The sequence below is a fragment of the Boleophthalmus pectinirostris genome, unplaced genomic scaffold (assembly GCF_026225935.1).
Source record: "Boleophthalmus pectinirostris isolate CB_2022bp ecotype Guang Dong unplaced genomic scaffold, ASM2622593v1 HiC_scaffold_12, whole genome shotgun sequence".
In the NCBI taxonomy this organism is placed as follows: domain Eukaryota; kingdom Metazoa; phylum Chordata; class Actinopteri; order Gobiiformes; family Gobiidae; genus Boleophthalmus; species Boleophthalmus pectinirostris.
In genome coordinates, this window is record NW_026571018.1 from 1,868,597 (window position 1) to 1,887,302 (window position 18,706).

At 45.4% G+C, this 18,706-nt stretch overlaps 1 protein-coding gene across 1 annotated transcript; it reads right to left on the reverse strand.

The window, feature by feature from the left end:
- Positions 1-1,508: 1,508 nt before the first annotated feature.
- Positions 1,509-15,751, reverse strand: chm (CHM Rab escort protein). Its single transcript, XM_020941123.2, has 17 exons — positions 15,662-15,751; positions 13,751-13,817; positions 13,033-13,105; positions 11,197-11,318; positions 10,998-11,044; positions 9,646-9,677; positions 9,265-9,564; positions 9,002-9,118; positions 8,673-8,784; positions 8,353-8,575; positions 6,272-6,349; positions 5,619-5,720; positions 5,466-5,532; positions 5,250-5,346; positions 4,791-4,889; positions 3,907-4,046; positions 1,509-3,047 (listed from the first exon to the last, which is right to left on the reverse strand). Exons 1-17 carry the CDS (start codon positions 15,711-15,713, stop codon positions 2,775-2,777), a joined length of 2,001 nt encoding a protein of 666 aa, XP_020796782.1. The 5' UTR covers positions 15,714-15,751; the 3' UTR covers positions 1,509-2,774.
- Positions 15,752-18,706: the final 2,955 nt, after the last annotated feature.

Sequence of the window (18,706 nt, forward strand, 5' to 3'; positions counted from 1 at the left end):
CTGACAGGAAAACACATAATCATGCATAACAGCATTAGTTAAGGGCAGCATTACTTAATTTGTTGGTTTACAAACCCACCAATGCTATATTAAAAGAAAAAGATTTAAAATTAAATTGAAATGAAGGTTGTAGAGCTCGAATTACTGAACATTTTGCAAGTTGTTGGCTGAAAATCAGACAATTATTAACCCTGTTCCACTTAAGACAGACATTTCCACCCAGATCATTATTTCCTCAAACATTTTTGCTGTATTTTAAGGGTTTAATATATTTATTACTTTTAATATTTACTTTTTAAAATATTTAAAACTTGAAATACAATTTCATTTGTAACATTTTGTAACACGACCTGAACATGGATTTTCTGACTAGAGGCTCTTCTGATGATAAGGCTAACCCTGATTCTCTTTAAACCTGTCGAGCTTCCTCTGCTAAAGGAGCTCATGGTTTGTATTTTTCTTGGTTTATTAATTTAAATCAAGTAAATTTTTGCGGTTGTGCATTTGTAAGTTTATGTCAAGAAACTGGGACACTCCTGTAATGACTATTTGTCAAATAAAAGTAACAAACAAAAGCGATGAGCAAACTCAGAACTAAACATCACTCAAATCACTTTTGGGCACCGTGGGTTTGTGGTTTATAAATCAGTATAAATCAATGTCCATGACCAGAGATGAATTTCCAAGATTTATTTTCCAGTTCCAAAAAATATATTATACAAATGAACAAAACTACATTAGTAAACTAACTAAACAAACAAAAATAATAAACTAATTTTAGAATCAACAAAATAAGCAAACAGCTCCTACAACTGTGTTTGATCATGTCACAGCGACATGAGTGTCCCGGTTTCTCAGCGCGCAGGTAAACACACTCACTGACGAGCACAAATGTCGATGTTTTAAGGTAAAACCAAATATAACGTACTTTAGTAATGACCTAAGAATGTTTGTTGACTCATTGAACCTGATTGAAAAAAGAGAACTTGGGTTTCTTCTGTTTTTGTGAATGATGTCAGTTTATTCCTTTGATTACATGCTTTAGGATTTGCCCCCATGGTTCTTTCATGAATGTATTTTTGTTTAGATTTTTCTTCACGTCTGCGATTTGTTTGTTTGTTTGTTTGTTTTTCTTACTAGATTTAGATGTGATTTTTGTATGGTGCATTTTCGTTTGTATCTGGGAAGCAGTGTTGGGAAAGTGACTTTTAAAATGTATTCCCCTACAGATTATAGATTACATACACCAAAACACTTTGGATTACTTGATTTTCTGTAGAGAAGCAAAGACGAGGAAATCTTCACATGAGAAGTTTTGTCTGCTAAAAGAAAATAATTAAATAATATTATTGATAGAAGAGGAGGAGACATGGTCCACGCAGCATGGTTTATCCTGATAAATCCTGGTTTAGACCTAGTTTAGACCTGATAATCCTGGTTTAGTCCTGGTTTAGACCTGGTTTAGTGTCCAGCAATGAGTGGATTTACAGAAAAAAAAAAAGGGGGGATATAGCCCAAAATGTAAAAAAACAAGAAAATACCTCTGTGTAATCCATTTATTTCAACAAAGTAACTAATCCAATTACCACTCACTGAAACAGTAACTGTAACTGAATACAGTTACTCATAATTTGTACTCTGATTACGTAACTCTGGTACATGTAATCTGTTACTTCCCAACACTGCTGGGAAATAATAATAATAATAATAATAATAATAATAAAAAAAAAGTTACCTAACAGTAAAAAATAATAAATAAATTAATAAAAAGCACTCACTGACGATGATGTTGGCTAATGCAAATGCAAATGCAAATGCTAATGCTAATGCTAGCGTTATCTTGTGACTGTACCGTTCTTCAGAGGGACGTGTTTAACGGACAGATCAGATCATCACCTGTTGGAGTTCAGACAAATCAGCTTTTTATGGTCAAATTGTGTTTAAATAAAACTCACATTAAATGTCTCGTATCCCGTTTTTGATCTGATCTGACAAATCAAACATGTTTAACACTCAAACAGTGACGATTTTTAAAAAGTCTAACACTGTAGAAGTTGGGATGTAACATTAACTGAAATATCGTGATATGGTATCATCAGAAGTCACACGATAATATTGTGGACCATCACCATATATCGAATCAGAAGTTCCTTTGTTTAAATTCATGGTTTTATAGTAATAAGAGTTTATAAACATCGGGAAATACATTTCAGTGCAAATGAATCAAATGAACATGAAGAAATGTTTTTTAATTGAATTCTTTGGATTATGACGGAAATAATTCACACCAAAATCCTCTCCTTTGTTCCTCTCTTCTTCTGACAGGTGAACAGTGACAGGTGAACAGTGACAGGTGAACAGTGACAGGTGAACAGTGACAGGTGACCCACATGTTTGTTTAAATTTTTATTTTTTACAGTGTCAAAAAAACAAACAATAAAAACAAAAGGCATTTTAAAATATTTTAGCACAAATTTGAGCGACGCCTCAACAAGATGAAACCAGGACTAAACCAGGTCTAAACCAGGACTAAACCAGGTCTAAACCAGGTCTAAACCAGGACTAAACCAGGTCTAAACCAGGACTAAACCAGGTCTAAACCAGGTCTAAACCAGGACTAAACCAGGTCTAAACCAGGTCTAAACCAGGTCTAAACCAGGATTAAACCTTATCCAGGTCTAAACCAGGTCCAAACCAGGTCTAAACCAGGATTAAACCAGTACTAAACCAGGACTGAACCAGGACTGAACAAGGCCTAAGTCTTTCCTCTTCCCTCACTCATCTTGTTGATTTTCTTTCTCCTCAGTCTCATGACAGTTTTCCGAGATACTTCCCGGCTCTGCTTCCGTAGTTTCCGTAGTCTCCGTAGTTTCCGTAGTCTCCGTGGTCTCTGTAGTTTCCGTAGTTTCCGTAATTTCCGTAGTCTCCGTAGGTTCTGTAGTCTCCGTAGGTTCTGTAGTCTCCGGCTCGTAGATGATGTCTTCGGGGTTTGGAGCTGGAGGACAGAACTCTTCTCCTGGAACGATCTTTTGGAAAATTCTCTCAGCCTAAAAACACACACACACAAAAAGGTTCATTCATGTGTTTCAGCCAAGACTAAACCAAGACTGAACCAGGACTGAACCAGGACTAAAACAGGACTGAACCAGGACTGAACCAGGACTAAAACAGGACTGAAACAGGACTGAACCAGGACTGAACCAGGACTGAACCAGGACTAAAACAGGACTGAACCAGGACTGAACCAGGACTAAACCAGGACTGAACCAGGACTAAACCAGGACTAAAACAGGACTGAACCAGGACTGAACCAGGACTGAACCAGGACTAAACCAGGACTAAACCAGGACTAAACCAGGACTAAAACATGCTGCATAGGTCTCCATAAACAGTTGATAGTCAAGGTCAGTTAAATACAAACAATTCAATAATTGTGTCCTTAGGCAAGACACTTCACCCACATTGCCTAGTATGAAAGTGGTGTGTGTGTCAGTGATGGTGGTGGTCGGAGGGACCGATGGCGCCGAGTGGCATGGCAGCTGCGCTTCTGTCAGTGTGCCCCAGGGCAGCTGTGGCTACAATAGTATCTTACCATCACCAGGTATAGAGTGAATGAATAATGCTGTATGAATGAATGCTGAATGAATAATGCTGAATAATGTTGTGTAAAGTGTCTTTGGGGACAGAAATGTCTGTGAAAGCACTATATAAATAAAGACTTACTTACTTACTTACTTAAAACAAGACTAAAACGGACTAAAACAGGACTAAAACAGGACTGAACCAGGACTAAACCAGGCTCAGACTCAGCTTGTTGTAGGTCAGTTCTCTCTGGTCTGGAGTTATAAAGCTCAGATTAAAGTCTAACAGACGTTCAGACAGGGCAGTGCCTACAGTTAGCGTCACCTGTGTGATGGTGAGGTCGTGACCGAGGGCGGAGTCCGGGGCGGTGCCCACGTGCACGTTCACGGGCACAGTCTGACCTTCGACCTCCGAGGACCCGGCCGCCATGTTGAAGTACAGACTCCAGAGAACAGACGGACCTCCTGAGAGAGAGTCAGAGTTGAACTACGTTCACACTGCAGCCTGAAGTGGCCCAAATCCGATTTTTTGGCCTCTATGTTCCTGTATCTGATCTTTTAATGACAGTCTGAACCACACAGATCTGATTTTTTCAAATGTGACCCAGGACACTTGGATATGTGCTCCTAAAACTGATACATATCTGATCTTTTGACATGTGACTTCAGTGTAAACGGCCAAAGTGCATTCATCCACCTACACGTTATCAACAAGACACAAATGTACACAAACGATCTGCTCGTCACTCTGCTCATGGATCTGAAACATCAGCTGTGTGAAAATGAAACACATGAAAAAGTGTTTCACCAGAAGAAACGCGACTGCTGCTCTGACGCGTCATTGTCATCATCATCATCAGAGCAAAAGGGAAACACTGGTCGCACTTTTGTCGCGTCGGCTCCTAAAACTGTTTATCTCATTTTACACACAAATACCAAACTGTTTATGTAAACAGGGACTAAACCAAGACTAAACCTGTCAGGTGCCCTCCCCGTGTGTCAGGTGCACTCCCTCCCCGTGTGTCAGGTGCACTCCCTCCCCGTGTGTCAGGTTCACTCCCTCCCCGTGTGTCAGATGCACTCCCTCCCCGTGTGTCAGATGCACTCCCTCCCCGTGTGTCAGGTGCACTCCCTCCCCGTGTGTCAGGTGCACTCCCTCCCCGTGTGTCAGGTGCACTCCCTCCCCGTGTGTCAGGTGCCCTTCCTCACCCTGGTCCGGTGACTCTGGGGTCCTGAAGAGGCTGGTTACCACGGGAAACAGGTCCTGGTAGGCGGAGCCTGTGGACGGACAGGTGAGGTGCACCAGGTCTGAGCGAGAGCGAGAGAGAGAGAGAGAGGGTTATTTCCATGTTGATGATCTTAATTGTCTCTATTCAGCCTTATGTCCCAAACCATGTTTGGAAACGTGATGAAACTTCCGGTGTACTTCCTGACACTGGCTACTAGGCAATGTGGGTGAAGTGCCTTGCCTAAGGACATAAGGACAATTTTTTTTGTGACTGGTGCCCCCCTGTGGCACCTGGTGTTACCATCCAAGTACAAACCAGAACTCTGAGCTTCTGAGAGGATCAGGATTTGACAAACCAGTATGACCACAAATGTAGAAGTAGCAGTAGCAGTAGTAGTAGTAGTGGTAGTAGTGGTAGTAGTAGTAGTAGTAATACTCACAGGTGCCGTTGATGCAGGTCATGGTGGAGGGGCTCAGCTCAACGATTCGGACCGAAGGAGATCCAGGCTCCAAAGGAGGGACTGAGACCAGAGACACCTGTTACCATGGAAACAGACCCGAGTTAGACCTGGTTCAGTCCTGGTTCAGTCCTGGTTTAGTCCTGGTTTAGTCCTGGTTCAGTCCCGGTTTAGTCCCGGGTTAGTCCTGGTTCAGACCTGGTTCAGTTCTGAGTCTGAGGGGAGGATGGATTGGTCTGTGATGAGAACAGCTCTGGACGTCGACCTGGGGGGAAAAAAAACAATTATTTCTTCAGAATTTTCGATCTAAGTCTGAGAAGAGCCGAGTCCTGAGGAGGAGCGGGTCCAGACCTGGTCCTGGTCTCGGTCTGAGGAGGGTCCAAAAGTCCAGACTCCAGGACACAATGAGAACAGCTGATCCTCTGCCCCTGACTGTCAACCACAGCTACACACCTGACAGACAGAGAACGACAGGTGAGAGGCAGGTGAAAGGCAGGTGAGAGGCAGGTGAGAGACAGGTGAGAGGCAGGTGACAGACAGGTGAGAGGCAGGTGAGAGACAGGTGAGAGGCAGGTGAGAGACAGGTGAGAGGCAGGTGACAGACAGGTGAGAGGGCAGGTGAGAGGCAGGTGAGAGGCAGGTGAGAGGCAGGTGAGAGGCAGGTGAGAGGCAGGTGACAGACAGGTGAGAGGCAGGTGAGAGGCAGGTGAGAGGCAGGTGAGAGGCAGGTGAGAGGCAGGTGACAGACAGGTGAGAGAGGCAGGTGAGAGGCAGGTGAGAGGCAGGTGAGAGGCAGGTGAGAGGCAGGTGAAAGGCAGGTGAGTCCGGAGAAGACAGAGGAGACAGGACACATCCATTTTTATTTCACAAGTTTCCTTCAATTTCTCACAAATATTTGTTCTTTTTAAAAAAAAAAAAATTGTCTAATTGAGACAGGAGCACAGAGACAGGTGAGACAGGTGCAGTGACAGGTGCAGTGACAGGTGCAGTGACAGGTGCAGTACCTGTTGGTGTCTTTGTGCAGGATCAGACTCTGGGCCGAGTGTCTGAGGCAGTAAATCCCCCCGAAGACGGCGCACATCCTGAAACACACACACACACACAGAGCTATAAAACACACACAACACACACAGAGAACTATCAACACACAACACACACACTACACACAACACACACAGAGAACTATGAACACACAACACACCCAACACACAACACACTACGCACAACACACACAGAGAACTATGAACACACAACACACACATCCTGAAACAAACACACACACACAGAGCTATAAAACACACACAACACACTACGCACAACACACACATCCTGAAACACACACACACACAGAGCTATAAAACACACACAACACACTACGCACAACACACACAGAGAACTATGAACACACAACACACACAACACACACATCCTGAAACACACACACACACACAGAGAACTATGAACACACAACACACACACACACACATCCTGAAACACACACACAGAGAACTATCAACACACACTACACACAACACACACAGAGAACTATCAACACACAACACACACAACACACACATCCTGAAACACACACACACACAGCTATAAAACACACACAACACACTATGCACAACACACACAGAGAACTATGAACACAACGCACAACACACATATACACAACACAGAGAACTATGAACACACAACACACACACACACACACATACACGTACACACTGTATACACACACAACACAAACACACACATACACACACGCACAACACACACACACACACAACACACATCTATACACACAACATACACACATATACACACAGAGGGAACTATGAACACACAACGCACACACACACACAACACACACACACAAACACACACACAACACACACACAAACAACACAGGGGGCGCTATAAACACCCAGAAGACGACAGAAAGAGAGAAGAGAGAAAAGAGGAGAGAGAGAAAGAGAGATAGGAGGAGGAAAAGGAGGATGAGGAGAGAGAGACAGGTGAGAGGAGAGAAAGAGAGGAGAGGAGAGAGAGAGACAGGAGGAAGAGGAGAGAGCGATAGCGAGAAGTGAAAGGAGAAGAGAGAGGAGAGACAAGAGAAGACAGAAGGAGAGAGGAAAGAGAGAAGAGAGTAAAAAAGAGAGACAAGAGGAAGAATGAGAGGAGGAGAGAGAGACAGAAGAGAAAAGGAGAAGAGAGAGAAGATAAGAGAGAAGGAGGAGAGAAGGAGGAGTGAGAAGAGAAGAGAAGAGAGAGAGAAGAGAGGAGGAGGAGAGGAGGACAGAGAAAGGAGTGAGACAGGAGGAAGAGAGAGGATGAGGAGAGACAGATAGGAGGAGAAGTGAAAGGATAAGAGAGAGAAGAGAGGAGAGAAGACAGGAGGAGAGAGGAAAGAAAGAGAAGAGAAAGTAGAGAAAAGAGAAAAGAAAGAGAAGAGAGACAGGAGGAGTGAGAGGAGAAGAGAGAAAAGAGGGAGAAGAGAGGAGGAGAGCAGAGGAGAGAGAGACAGGAGAAGAGAGATAGGAGGAGAGAAGATTAGAGAGAGGAGAGAAGAGGAGAGGAGGAAAGAAGAGGAGAGAGAGGAGGAAAGAAAGAAGAGAAGAGAGAGACAGGAGGAGACAAAGGAAAAAGAAAAGAAGAGAGGAGGAAGAGAGGAGGAGGAGAGGAGGAGAGAGGAGAAGGGAAGAGGAGAGAAGAGAGGAGGAGAGAAGAGAAGAGAGGAGGAGCAGAGGAGAGAAGAGAGGAAGAGAGAATAGAGGAGGAGAGAAGAGAGAGAGAGAGAGGAGAGAGAGAGGAGGAGAGAAGAGAGGAGGAGAGAAGAGGAGAGGAGGAGAAGAAGAGCGGAGAGAAAGAGGAGAGAAGAGGGAGAGGAGAGAAAAGAGAGGAGAAGAGCGGAGAGAAGAAGAGAGGAGGAGAGAAGAGAGGAGGAGAGAAGAGAGGAGGAGAGAAGAGGAGAGAGGAGGAAAGAAGAGCGGAGAGAAGAGGAGAGAAGAGCGGAGGAGGAGAGAAGAGGAGAGAAGAGAGGAGGAGACAGGAGAAATGAGAGGAGGAGGGAGGAGGAGACCTGCAGAAACACTGTGGGATCTCTCCGAGTCCATAGACGGGGAACAGGAAGGGCGTGTTGCCGTAGCGACCGAGGCAGCGCAGGAAGTGACGCGTGGACGCCAGCCCCGCCTCCGTGGGCGTGTCCTCCGTCGCCCCGGCGATCGAGTAAAACAGGAAGTGTCGCAGCTCCGCCCCCAGAGACTGATGCTCCAGGAAGTCCATGTACGGGCGTCCCACAAACTCTGCACACAGACGGGAAAGTTACACAGTGGAGCTTTAAGCCTCACATCGGCTCCTGCCCCGCGTGGTTCTGTCTGGGCTCTGATTGGCCGCTCTCACCTGTGGGCGGGTCGTTCTCGTCCAAACAGGAAGTGAGGAATTTCATTAACTTCCTCTTATCGACGACAGAGAGCTGCCGACTGGAAAACACGTCTGCTCTACTGCACGGAACCTGAGACCCAAACAGAGCCGGGTTTAGACCTGGTTTAGTCCTGGTTTAGTTCCAGTTTAGTTCTGGTTCAGTCCCGGTTTAGTCTCGGTTCAGTCCCGGTTTAGTCCTGGTTTAGTTCCAGTTTAGTCCCGGTTTAGTCCCAGTTTAGTTCTGGTTTAGTCCTGGTTTAGTCTTGGTTTAGATCTGGTTTAGTCCTGGTTTAGTCCTGGTTTAGTACCTGGGTGACATTGCCGTTGAGGACGGTGAGGATGCGGCTCACGTTCTTGAATTCTGCATAGCGACTGACGTTTGATTGGATGAGCAGATCGACCAATGAGCCGCGAGAAAACAGCAGCTGCAAGAAACACAAAAAAGTCAGATGCCCTCCCCGTGTGTCAGGTGCCCTCCCTCCCCGTGTGTCAGGTGCCCTCCCCGTGTGTCAGGTGCCCTCCCTCCCCGTGCGTCAGGTGCCCTCCCCGTGCGTCAGGTGCCCTCCCTAACCTTTGACACCAGGTCGATGTTGAAGCGTCGTCCTTCTCTCACTAAATCCGCCAGAGTCAGCCTCCTCTGCTCTGATTGGCTCTCGGTCTTAGCGTCGGGATCTGATTGGGTCTCAGTTTCAGCACATGGCTCTGATTGGCTCTCAGATTCGGCACAGGGCTCTGATTGGCTCTCAGACTCAAGGCAGGGCTCTGATTGGCTCTCAGACTCGGCGCAGGGCTCTGATTGGCTCTCAGACTCGGCGCAGGACTCTGATTGGCTCTCAGACTCGGCGCAGGGCTCTGATTGGCTCTCTGGGACCTGTGGGGGAGGGCAGAGTGAGGAGATGAAGTGAGGGGGCTCCACAGAGGTCAGGGGGTCAGAGGTCAGGAGTGGACTGACCTGGGTCTGAGTTTGTTCTGGAGCAGAAGCATCTGAAAAAACAAAACAAATGTCAAACACAAAAACACAAACTCAGGCATTGAAAACAGGTCAGGGTTTGTCATTTTCTATTTCTTTATTTGTATTTTACAGATAATTTGGCACATTTATGTCAATGTTTTTATAAATCTATCATCATTTGATTTAATAAATGTTCATTTAGGTATAAAATAGGCAAAACAAACTGCACTGCACTGAAACACTCTCCGACAGTTTGAGAAGCTCTTCTTTAAGAGAATTTCTACTGACAAACTGTGAACAAAGTGAATAAAGTGTGTAGGATTTTTAAACCTGATTTTTTTTTTTTTATCAAGTTACTAACTGGAGTTCCATTCTTTCCATGGTTTTGCAGTGGGATTTAGCCTCTGCACATTTACCAAACCAAACACACATGTGACAAACACAGATGTGTTTGTGTACTTTTATCAGACAAACTTCAGCCACACCTGCTGCACTGACCCTGAAGCAGACATTTTGTTGAGTTTTTGCTTCGCGTTTTGTCTTGAGAGCATGAAAAGGACGAGGACACTGATGTGAGGCAGATGGACAGGTACAGGGAGTCTGTTTTGAGAAGTTTCACCTGCACGAGGACACACGCAGCTGTGGACAAGTCACACACTGAGGACATGCCCCCCCCAAACTTGTCTCATTAAAATCTACATGATTCATGTAGGTCACCTTCAAAACAGCAAATATCAACGAAAGGTAAGAGACTTTCATGCCTCTGTCTCCTCTCTTTCTCTCGCTCTCTCCCTCTCCTCCCTCTCTTCATCTCTCTCTCTCCTCTCCCTCTCTCTCTCTCCTCTCCCTCTCTATCTCTCTCCTCTTCCTCTCTCCATCTCTCTCTCCTCTCCCTCTGTCTCTCCTCTCTCTCTCTCTCTCCTCTCCCTCTCTCTCCTCTTCCTCTCTCCATCTCTCTCTCCTCTCCCTCTCTGTCTCTCCTCTCTTTCTCTTCATCTCTCTCTCTGTCTCTCCTCCTCCTCTCTCTCTCTGACTCTCTTCTCTCTCTCTCTCCTCTCCCTCTCTCTCACCCCCCCCTCTCTCCATCTCTCTCTTCCCCTCCCTCTCTCCATCTCTCTCACCCCCTCTCTCTCCATCTCTCTCACCCCCCTCTCTCTCTCCATCTCTCTCTTCCCCTCCCTCTCTCCATCTCTCTCACCCCCCTCTCTCTCCATCTCTCTCTTCCCCTCCCTCTCTCTCCATCTCTCTCTTCCCCTCCCTCTCTCCATCTCTCTCACCCCCCCTCTCTCTCCATCTCTCTCACCCCCCTCTCTCTCCATCTCTCTCTTCCCCTCCCTCTCTCTCTCTCTCACCTGTTTCTGTTTCTTTCTTCTCTGTTGGTGGTGGCTCCTCTTCTTCACTGTTGAAACAAAAGTCAAAAAGCAAAACCATGAAATCACAAACCTCAGTCCTGATTTAGTCCTGGTTTAGACCTGGTTTAATCCTGGTCCAGTCCTGGTTTGGTCCTGGTTTAGTCCTGGTCCAGTCCCTGGCTCTTGACAGGTGCTGTACCTGACGTAGCAGTGCACCTGCAGGTTACTGATGGATGAATATGATTGGTTCAGATGAATAAGCTCCTCCCCCTCCTGCAGCAGAGCTGACCAATCAGGAGGCTGCTCAGGCTCTGGCTCCGCCTACGACACAGAGATGTGACCAATTAGAGGAGAGGAGGAGAGCAGACACACAGAGAGATTTAACTTTATTTATTTGGACTTTTTAACTTTAAAAACAACGCAGCAAAACAAAACAGATCATCCTTTCACAGGTGAAGTTCAGTTTCACTCACGCTGACAAGATTTTCAACATAAAAAACTGAGACATCCCCATTTTTGTGGAGATTGGTGATAATAAAATTGTGAATCGAGTGCGTGATGAAGGAAAACTGTTCAGCACTCGGCTCATTCATGACGAACATGTGAGTCAGTACAGTCACATTTTCTTTGTGTTTTGGTTGTTTTTAAGCAGCTTTTCTGTATTTTACTGAAACAAATGCCACTTTATATCTCTCTTTACTGTTGGCAGGATCAAACTGGTCAAAAATAGAGACACCTGAGACATTTCTTGTATAAAACTAAGACAAATCAGTGGTTTTGAATAAATCTGCTGGGACAGAGGACACAGGCTCAAAACTGAGACTGTCTCAAGTAAACAGGGACGTCTGGACACCATCGTTTCACTCATTTCCTGCTCCACGTGTGTGAGTTTAGTCACAGTTTAATCCAGTGAAGACACAAAATAAGGTTTATATTGGTAATAAAGAGATTTAAACCCACAAAACTCAACAGGAGTGACAGAAAACTATTGTTCCCGCTGATCTCAGTCCTCATCGTGCAGAAATTATTTGATTAAAACCGTTTTGAGGTGAATTCATTAAGTGTAATAAACATCAGCGTCCACTAGAGGGCGCACTACAACAGCTCTAGCTTTATAATCTGGTGAAACTTGTGGCTATAAAAATGTTATTTCTGAACATAAAAACTGTAAACTTGCTCTATCATATAAAACAGTGTTTCCTCATAATTTAAATGTCACAGACTTCACGACAAGTCAATAGACATTATTCGTAAATCACAAAATAAAGGTGGATTTGAGCGTTCATGAGGATATTTTATTATTGACAGTGATCGTGTCTCTGAACTATTAATATTACTCAAGTTTTAAACAATGAACAACAGAAACTGAAGCAGCAATAACAGGATCCATAAGTCAAATATTTGGACATTAAATATAGAACATTTCTTTTTCTTTTCAACATTCAACTGAACCAGAAAAACTGGAAGAGAATTCTCTGACTCACTCGCTCCCTCTTGTGTCAGAACTTTAAACTGCAGACATGCAGATCGTGATAAGGTGACCCAAAAAAAATCTCTTGCGACCCATCTGAGGATTGCAACCCACTCTTTGGGAAACACTGGTATAAAACATTTCCAGTTTGTGTTGGTAAAAAATCTCAAATCTGTGGAAAAGTGAAGCGTGACTTTTGTTCGCGCTCTAAATGATTCTTATGGAGACGCTCTGTGTCCAGTCCCAACATGGACGCCGCTCTGTCAGAACACGCTCCACACGCTCAGAACAGACTTTTATGTGTGAACAAAAGGTAAAAGGAGCTGCTCACTTGAATTCCACCACTTCATGACATCATAAGGTGGAAGAGAACATTTAGAGCTTTGCAGATGTAAACAGACTGATAATAAAGAGACTCCAACACAACTCCAGCTCTGCTTACAGCTCACTAGAGTCAGTTTTCCTTTAAGTTAAATTATATTCGATTATAACTGTTACCATAGCAACCATGAGGCGCACTGAGCCCAAAAAGCCCAAACGCTAAAGCTCAGAGAGTTTGTTTACCTGTTGCTCCTGGATCCACGACAGGAGCCCAGGAAACGAGAAGCTCGCCCAGTCCCCGGCGTAATAACTCCTCCTGCACAGACAGGGACAGACAGGGACAGACAGGGACAAACAGGGACAGACAGGGACAGAGACAGGGTCAGACAGGGTCAGACAGGGACAGACAGGGACAGGCAGGGACAGACAGGGACAGGCAGGGACAGACAGGCACAGGCAGGGACAGACAGGGACAGACAGGGACAGACAGGGACAGACAGGGACAGACAGGGACAGGCAGGGACAGACAGGGACAGGCAGGGACAGAGACAGGGTCAGACAGGGACAGACAGGGACAGACAGGGACAGACAGGGACAGGCAGGGACAGGCAGGGACAGAGACAGGGACAGACAGGGACAGGGTCAGACAGGGACAGACAGGGACAGACAGACAGGGACAGACAGGGACAGGGACAGGGACAGACAGGGACAGGACAGGGACAGACAGGGACAGACAGGGACAGGACAGGCAGGGACAGGCAGGGTCAGTCAGAATTAAATGATTAGTATTCAGGATTAAAGGTCTCATGTAAACGTGGCAGAGGTCAGAGCTGTAGTCCTTTCAGAATAAAAGCGCACACTAAAGACAGAGCGAGGCCTTTCAGAGTAAAAGCAGAAGTGTTTCAGATGGAGGACAGAGTCACACTGCACACTGTGTCCTGTGGGAGGCGCTCACACTCACCTGTCCAGGTGCAGAACTCTCTGTCCCACTCTGGAGCAGGCGGCCGCCACCACTGCCTCACACAGGCCTGGAGGGGAACAACAGGCAGCCAGAGTTAAAGGTGCACTCTGGAACTTTTCTGACAGATGGGTCCAACTCCTCTCTGACTCCGTGTAGATACAGTCAGTTATTAGGAGTTATTATTATTATTTCTGGAATGTTCCACGTCACGATCTCCATGGAGATAAGCACACACACCACATCACCAGGACAAATTACAGGTCAGCTCTGTGGAGGGGCCGCTCACAGTGCACGCTTTTGTGGTAGTTTTGAGAAATAAAATCTCCTATAATTGTTTAGATGCAAGATATATTTGTTTAATGCCATACTGTGGAACATTCCAGGAAACACACAAACACAAAAAAAAAAATAAACAAAAAATAAATAAAAATAATACAAAATCTTTATTTAAGAAGCACTTAAAATCAAAGTTGACAAAGTGCTACACAATCAACAGAAAACAATAAAAACAGAATCCAGAAAGCACAAAATCAGACAATGAAGCAAACAGTTCAATGAATAACTATAATAAATAAGTTCAAAAAACAGAATAATAAAAATAAATAAGAAATAAAATCAAGCTAAAAACCAGTTAAAGGAAGGACAACCGATAAAAATGAGTCTTAAGAAGTGATTTAAAAGACGATACTGATGGGTGCGACTTTTATCTCCTCGTTCCAAAGCCGAAGCACGCGGACGGAAAGGGTCCATCGTCATTCTCATGTACCTCTATGGTGGAATGTTTAGCAGTTACCGCGGCGACACACAAACCCGCAGAAGGATTTGAAGAGCCGGTGATCAGGCCGAGCGTTCGTGGTTCAGGAGAATTTATTTTTTCATATTTCATTGATCAGTGTGTTTAGAGCTCCACAGCGCCCCCTGGGTTTGGATTAAATTTTTCTCATAGATTTAAAAAATAAATAAATAAAAGTGAAAGCTCAGGCTGAATCAGCTCTGTGGAGCAAAGAGCCAAGAGACTAGAGACGGAATTATTAAAATATTTCACTGAATCTGGAGTTTTAAATGTGCTCTGACCCTCTCCTCTTCTTCTGACCCTCTTCCTCTGACCCTCTCCTCCTCTTCCTCTGACCCTCTTCCTCCTCTTCCTGACTCTGACCCTCCTCCTCTTCCTCTGACCCTCCTCCTCTTCCTCTGACCCTCCTCCTCTTCCTCTGACCCTCCTCCTCTTCTTCCTCTGACCCTCTCTTCTTCCTCTGACCCTCTCTTCTTCCTCTGACCCTCTCCTCCTCTTCCTCTGACCCTGTTCCTCCTCTTCCTCTGACCCTTCTCATCTTCCTCTGACCCTCCTCTGCTTCCTCTGACCCTGTTCCTCTTCTTCCTCTTACCCTCTCCTCCTCCTCTGACCCTCTAATCCTCTTCCTCTGACCCTCCTCCTCTTCTTCCTCTTCCTCTGACCCTCTTCCTTCTCTTCTCCTCTCCTCAGGTCACGTGATCCGAACACTGGCCTCTGATTGGCGCAGACGCTTTTCCATTTGACGCATAATAAACATCATCTTCTAGCGCAGTTTTCTTTCGTTCTCGGCTCTTTTTTGCACATATTTGATAGTACATCGTTAGTTTCGGAGTAAAACTGTTGTATAATCCCAGTAGCTCATACTGTTAACCATAAACCTCCTGAGATTTATGTGGGATAAACATCAGCAGCGGGTTAGCTTTAGCCGCTAGCCTCTCCCATTGAGAATGAACGCGTCTGTTAGCACGGAGCTAACGCCCATCCCCGCTCTGATTCAGCAGGATTTAAAGATGGATTTGAACCGAGGCCGGACCGAGACCGGACCCGAGACCGGACCAGACCGGGACCGACACCGGACCGGCCTCAGACCCGGGGCAGACGCGGAGCCGAGCCCGTACCTGTGCCCACGAGCACCACGTCGAACTCCGAGGGCAGCTCCTCCGCCGCCATGATACATCTGAGCGAGGTCACGTGACACGGGCTGCGGCTGCGCGAGGGAGGAAAGGAAAGAGAGGAGAGAGGAAAGGAGGGAGGAGAGAGGAAAGGAGAGAGAGAGAGGAAAGGAGGGAGGAGAGAGGAAAGGAGAGAGAGAGAGAGGAAAGGAAAGAGAGGAGGGAGGAAAGGAGGGAGGAGAGAGGAAAGGAAAGAGAGGAGAGAGGAAAGGAGGAGAGGAGGAGGAGGAGGAGGAGGAGGAGGGAGAGAGGGTGGAGAGAGGAAGAGAGGAGAGAGGAAAGGAGGGGAGGAGAGAGAGAGGAGAGAAGAGGAGAGAGAGAGGAAAAAGGAGAGGAGAAAAGAGAGGAGAGAGAGAGGAGGGAGGAAAGGAGGGTGGGGAGAGAGGGAGGAGAGGAATTACAGTTTGTCTGTCGGTGTCATTTAAGTGTGGAAGACACACACACACACACACACACACACCTCACCCCTGTTTTCCTGTCAAAAAATAGTTCACATAAACAAGAACATTTCTCATGTAATTTAATAACTACATCAGCCCAGCAAATACTCCGAAAATAACTTACAGCATCCAACGATTATACATGAAGGCACTTCAAAATGTGCATCATAAATCCAGTTGTTTTTTTTTAATATACATTTGCACAGTCCATTTGACTTGTTGTTATTATGAAATTATTGTTAATGACGAGTCATGTGTGGCCATTTAATATGTTCAAGTGAATAACATACAAATTTATGAAACGTATTTTTAAAGTTTATTTTTATTTTTAAAGTTTATGTCATGTGGTGAATAGTTGGCGGTCGGTCTGGCCTCGCCTGGACTGTGTTCAGTGTCTGTGAGGAGATAATTTTTTGATTTCTCCACTGCCTTTAACACAATCCAGACCTTTCTGCTGCTCAGGACGAGTGTCAGCTCCTCCATTGTGTCCTGGATTACTGACTCCCTGTTAGCCTCAGTACGTGCGACAGGGGGCACCCTGTCTGATACTGTGGTCAGGGATGTAGGAGTCCCTCAGGGTTCAGTCCTGTCTCTGTTTCTGTTCACTTTGTTCATCTCTGATGTTCATCACCGTTCTGAGTCCTGCACATGCAGAAGTTCTCTGCAGCGGTCAGGTGAGTCAGAGATGGACAGGTGCTAGGACAGGAGCTGGGACAGGAGCTGGGACAGGTGCTGGGACAGGAGCTGGGACAGGTGCTGGGACAGGAGCTGGGACAGGTGCTGGGACAGGAGCTGGGACAGGTGCTGGGACAGGTGCTGGGACAGGAGCTGGGACAGGTGCTGGGGTGTATCAGAGATGGACAGGAGCTGGAGGACAGGACACTGATTACAGATTTTGTGGAGTTGTCCCAAGGAAACCATCTGCTCCTGAACATTGACAAGACCAAGGACCTGGTGAAGACTTGAGGAGGAAGAGGAAACCAGAGGAGCATCCAGGACCATGAGGTGGAAATAGAGACTGATAGAAGGACCTCGGTGTCCAGGTGAACAACAGAATGGACTGGAGGGACGACTGTGATGCTGTGGACTAGAAGATCATAAGGAGACTTGACTTCCTGAGAAAGCTCAGGTCTTTCAGTGTGAGCAGAAGGTTCTGGAGATGTTCTCTCAGTCTGTGGAGCCTGGACTTGTCTGTCTTTCCTACTCCCTACAACTGTACAACTCACACTTATGTGGCAGGTAATTTTCTTCCTGTAATCTCTTGTACAAAGCTGAGATTTTATTTTTTATTACTTGTTTTTCTATTTTATTTTCACTTGTACATTTACATTTACATTTATAATTATTATTTGACACTTGTATGTTGCTTTTTTTTTTTGCTACTTATTTAGAATTTATTATTACCATTTATATGTTTACTCTTTGTTATTCTATTATATTCTGATGTGTTCAAATAATTTCCCTTGTGGATCAATTGATTGTCTAAATTCACTTGAAAACTACCACTTCATGACATCATAAGGTGGAACAGATCATTTTGAGATTTGGAGATGTGGATGGAATAATAATAAAGATTTACTCAAACATGTGAATGAAACAAAACAAACTGCAGCTTTGTTTGTACCGTTGGAACAGATCAGAGAAGAGTCTAAAACAGGAGCTTTAAACCGCCTCGGCCCGGTGAGGAGACAGGTAAGAGTCAGGTCTGTGGAGAGGCGAGCGGAATGTGTTTGTTCCTGATCCTCGAGCTCTGAGGGGTTTTCCTCAGACCCTGGACTGAATCTGAGTCTAGTCCAGAAATAGAACCTGCAGCCTGACACCAGCAACTCTCACTGTGGCCTCAATCCCACTCAAGACCCAGACCAGACCAGGGCAAGACCAGGACTAAACCAGGACTAGACCAGGACTAGATCAGGATTAGACCAGGACTAGATCAGGATTAGACCAGGATTAGACTCGTTCTGAACCAGGACCAGGACTAGACCGAGTCTGAATCAGGGTTAAACAAGGACGAGACCAGGACTAAACCAGGACTAAACCAGGTCAAATCCAGGACCATGGAGGAGGCAGAGCGACGTGTCCCTCCGCCGAGAAAAACAGACCCTGATCACTGTGAGTATGAATGTGTGTGTGTGTGTGTGTGTAAGAAAAAGTACTTGTTGTGTGTACTTTTGCAGTAGAAGTACTTGTTGTGTGTACTTTTGCAGTAAAAGTACTTGTTGTGTGTACTTTTGCAGTAAAAGTACTTGTTGTGTGTACTTGTGCAGTAGAAGTACTTGTTGTGTGTACTTTCGCAGTAGAAGTACTTGTTGTGTGTACTTTTGCAGTAGAAGTACTTGTTGTGTGTACCTTTGCAGTAAAAGTACTTGTTGTGTGTACTTGTGCAGTAGAAGTACTTGTTGTGTGTACTTTCGCAGTAGAAGTACTTGTTGTGTGTACTTTTGCAGTAAAAGCACTTGTTGTGTAGCAGTAAAAGTACTTGTTGTGTGTACTTGTGCAGTAAAAGTACTTGTTGTGTGTACTTTTGCAGTAGAAGTACTTGTTGTGTGTA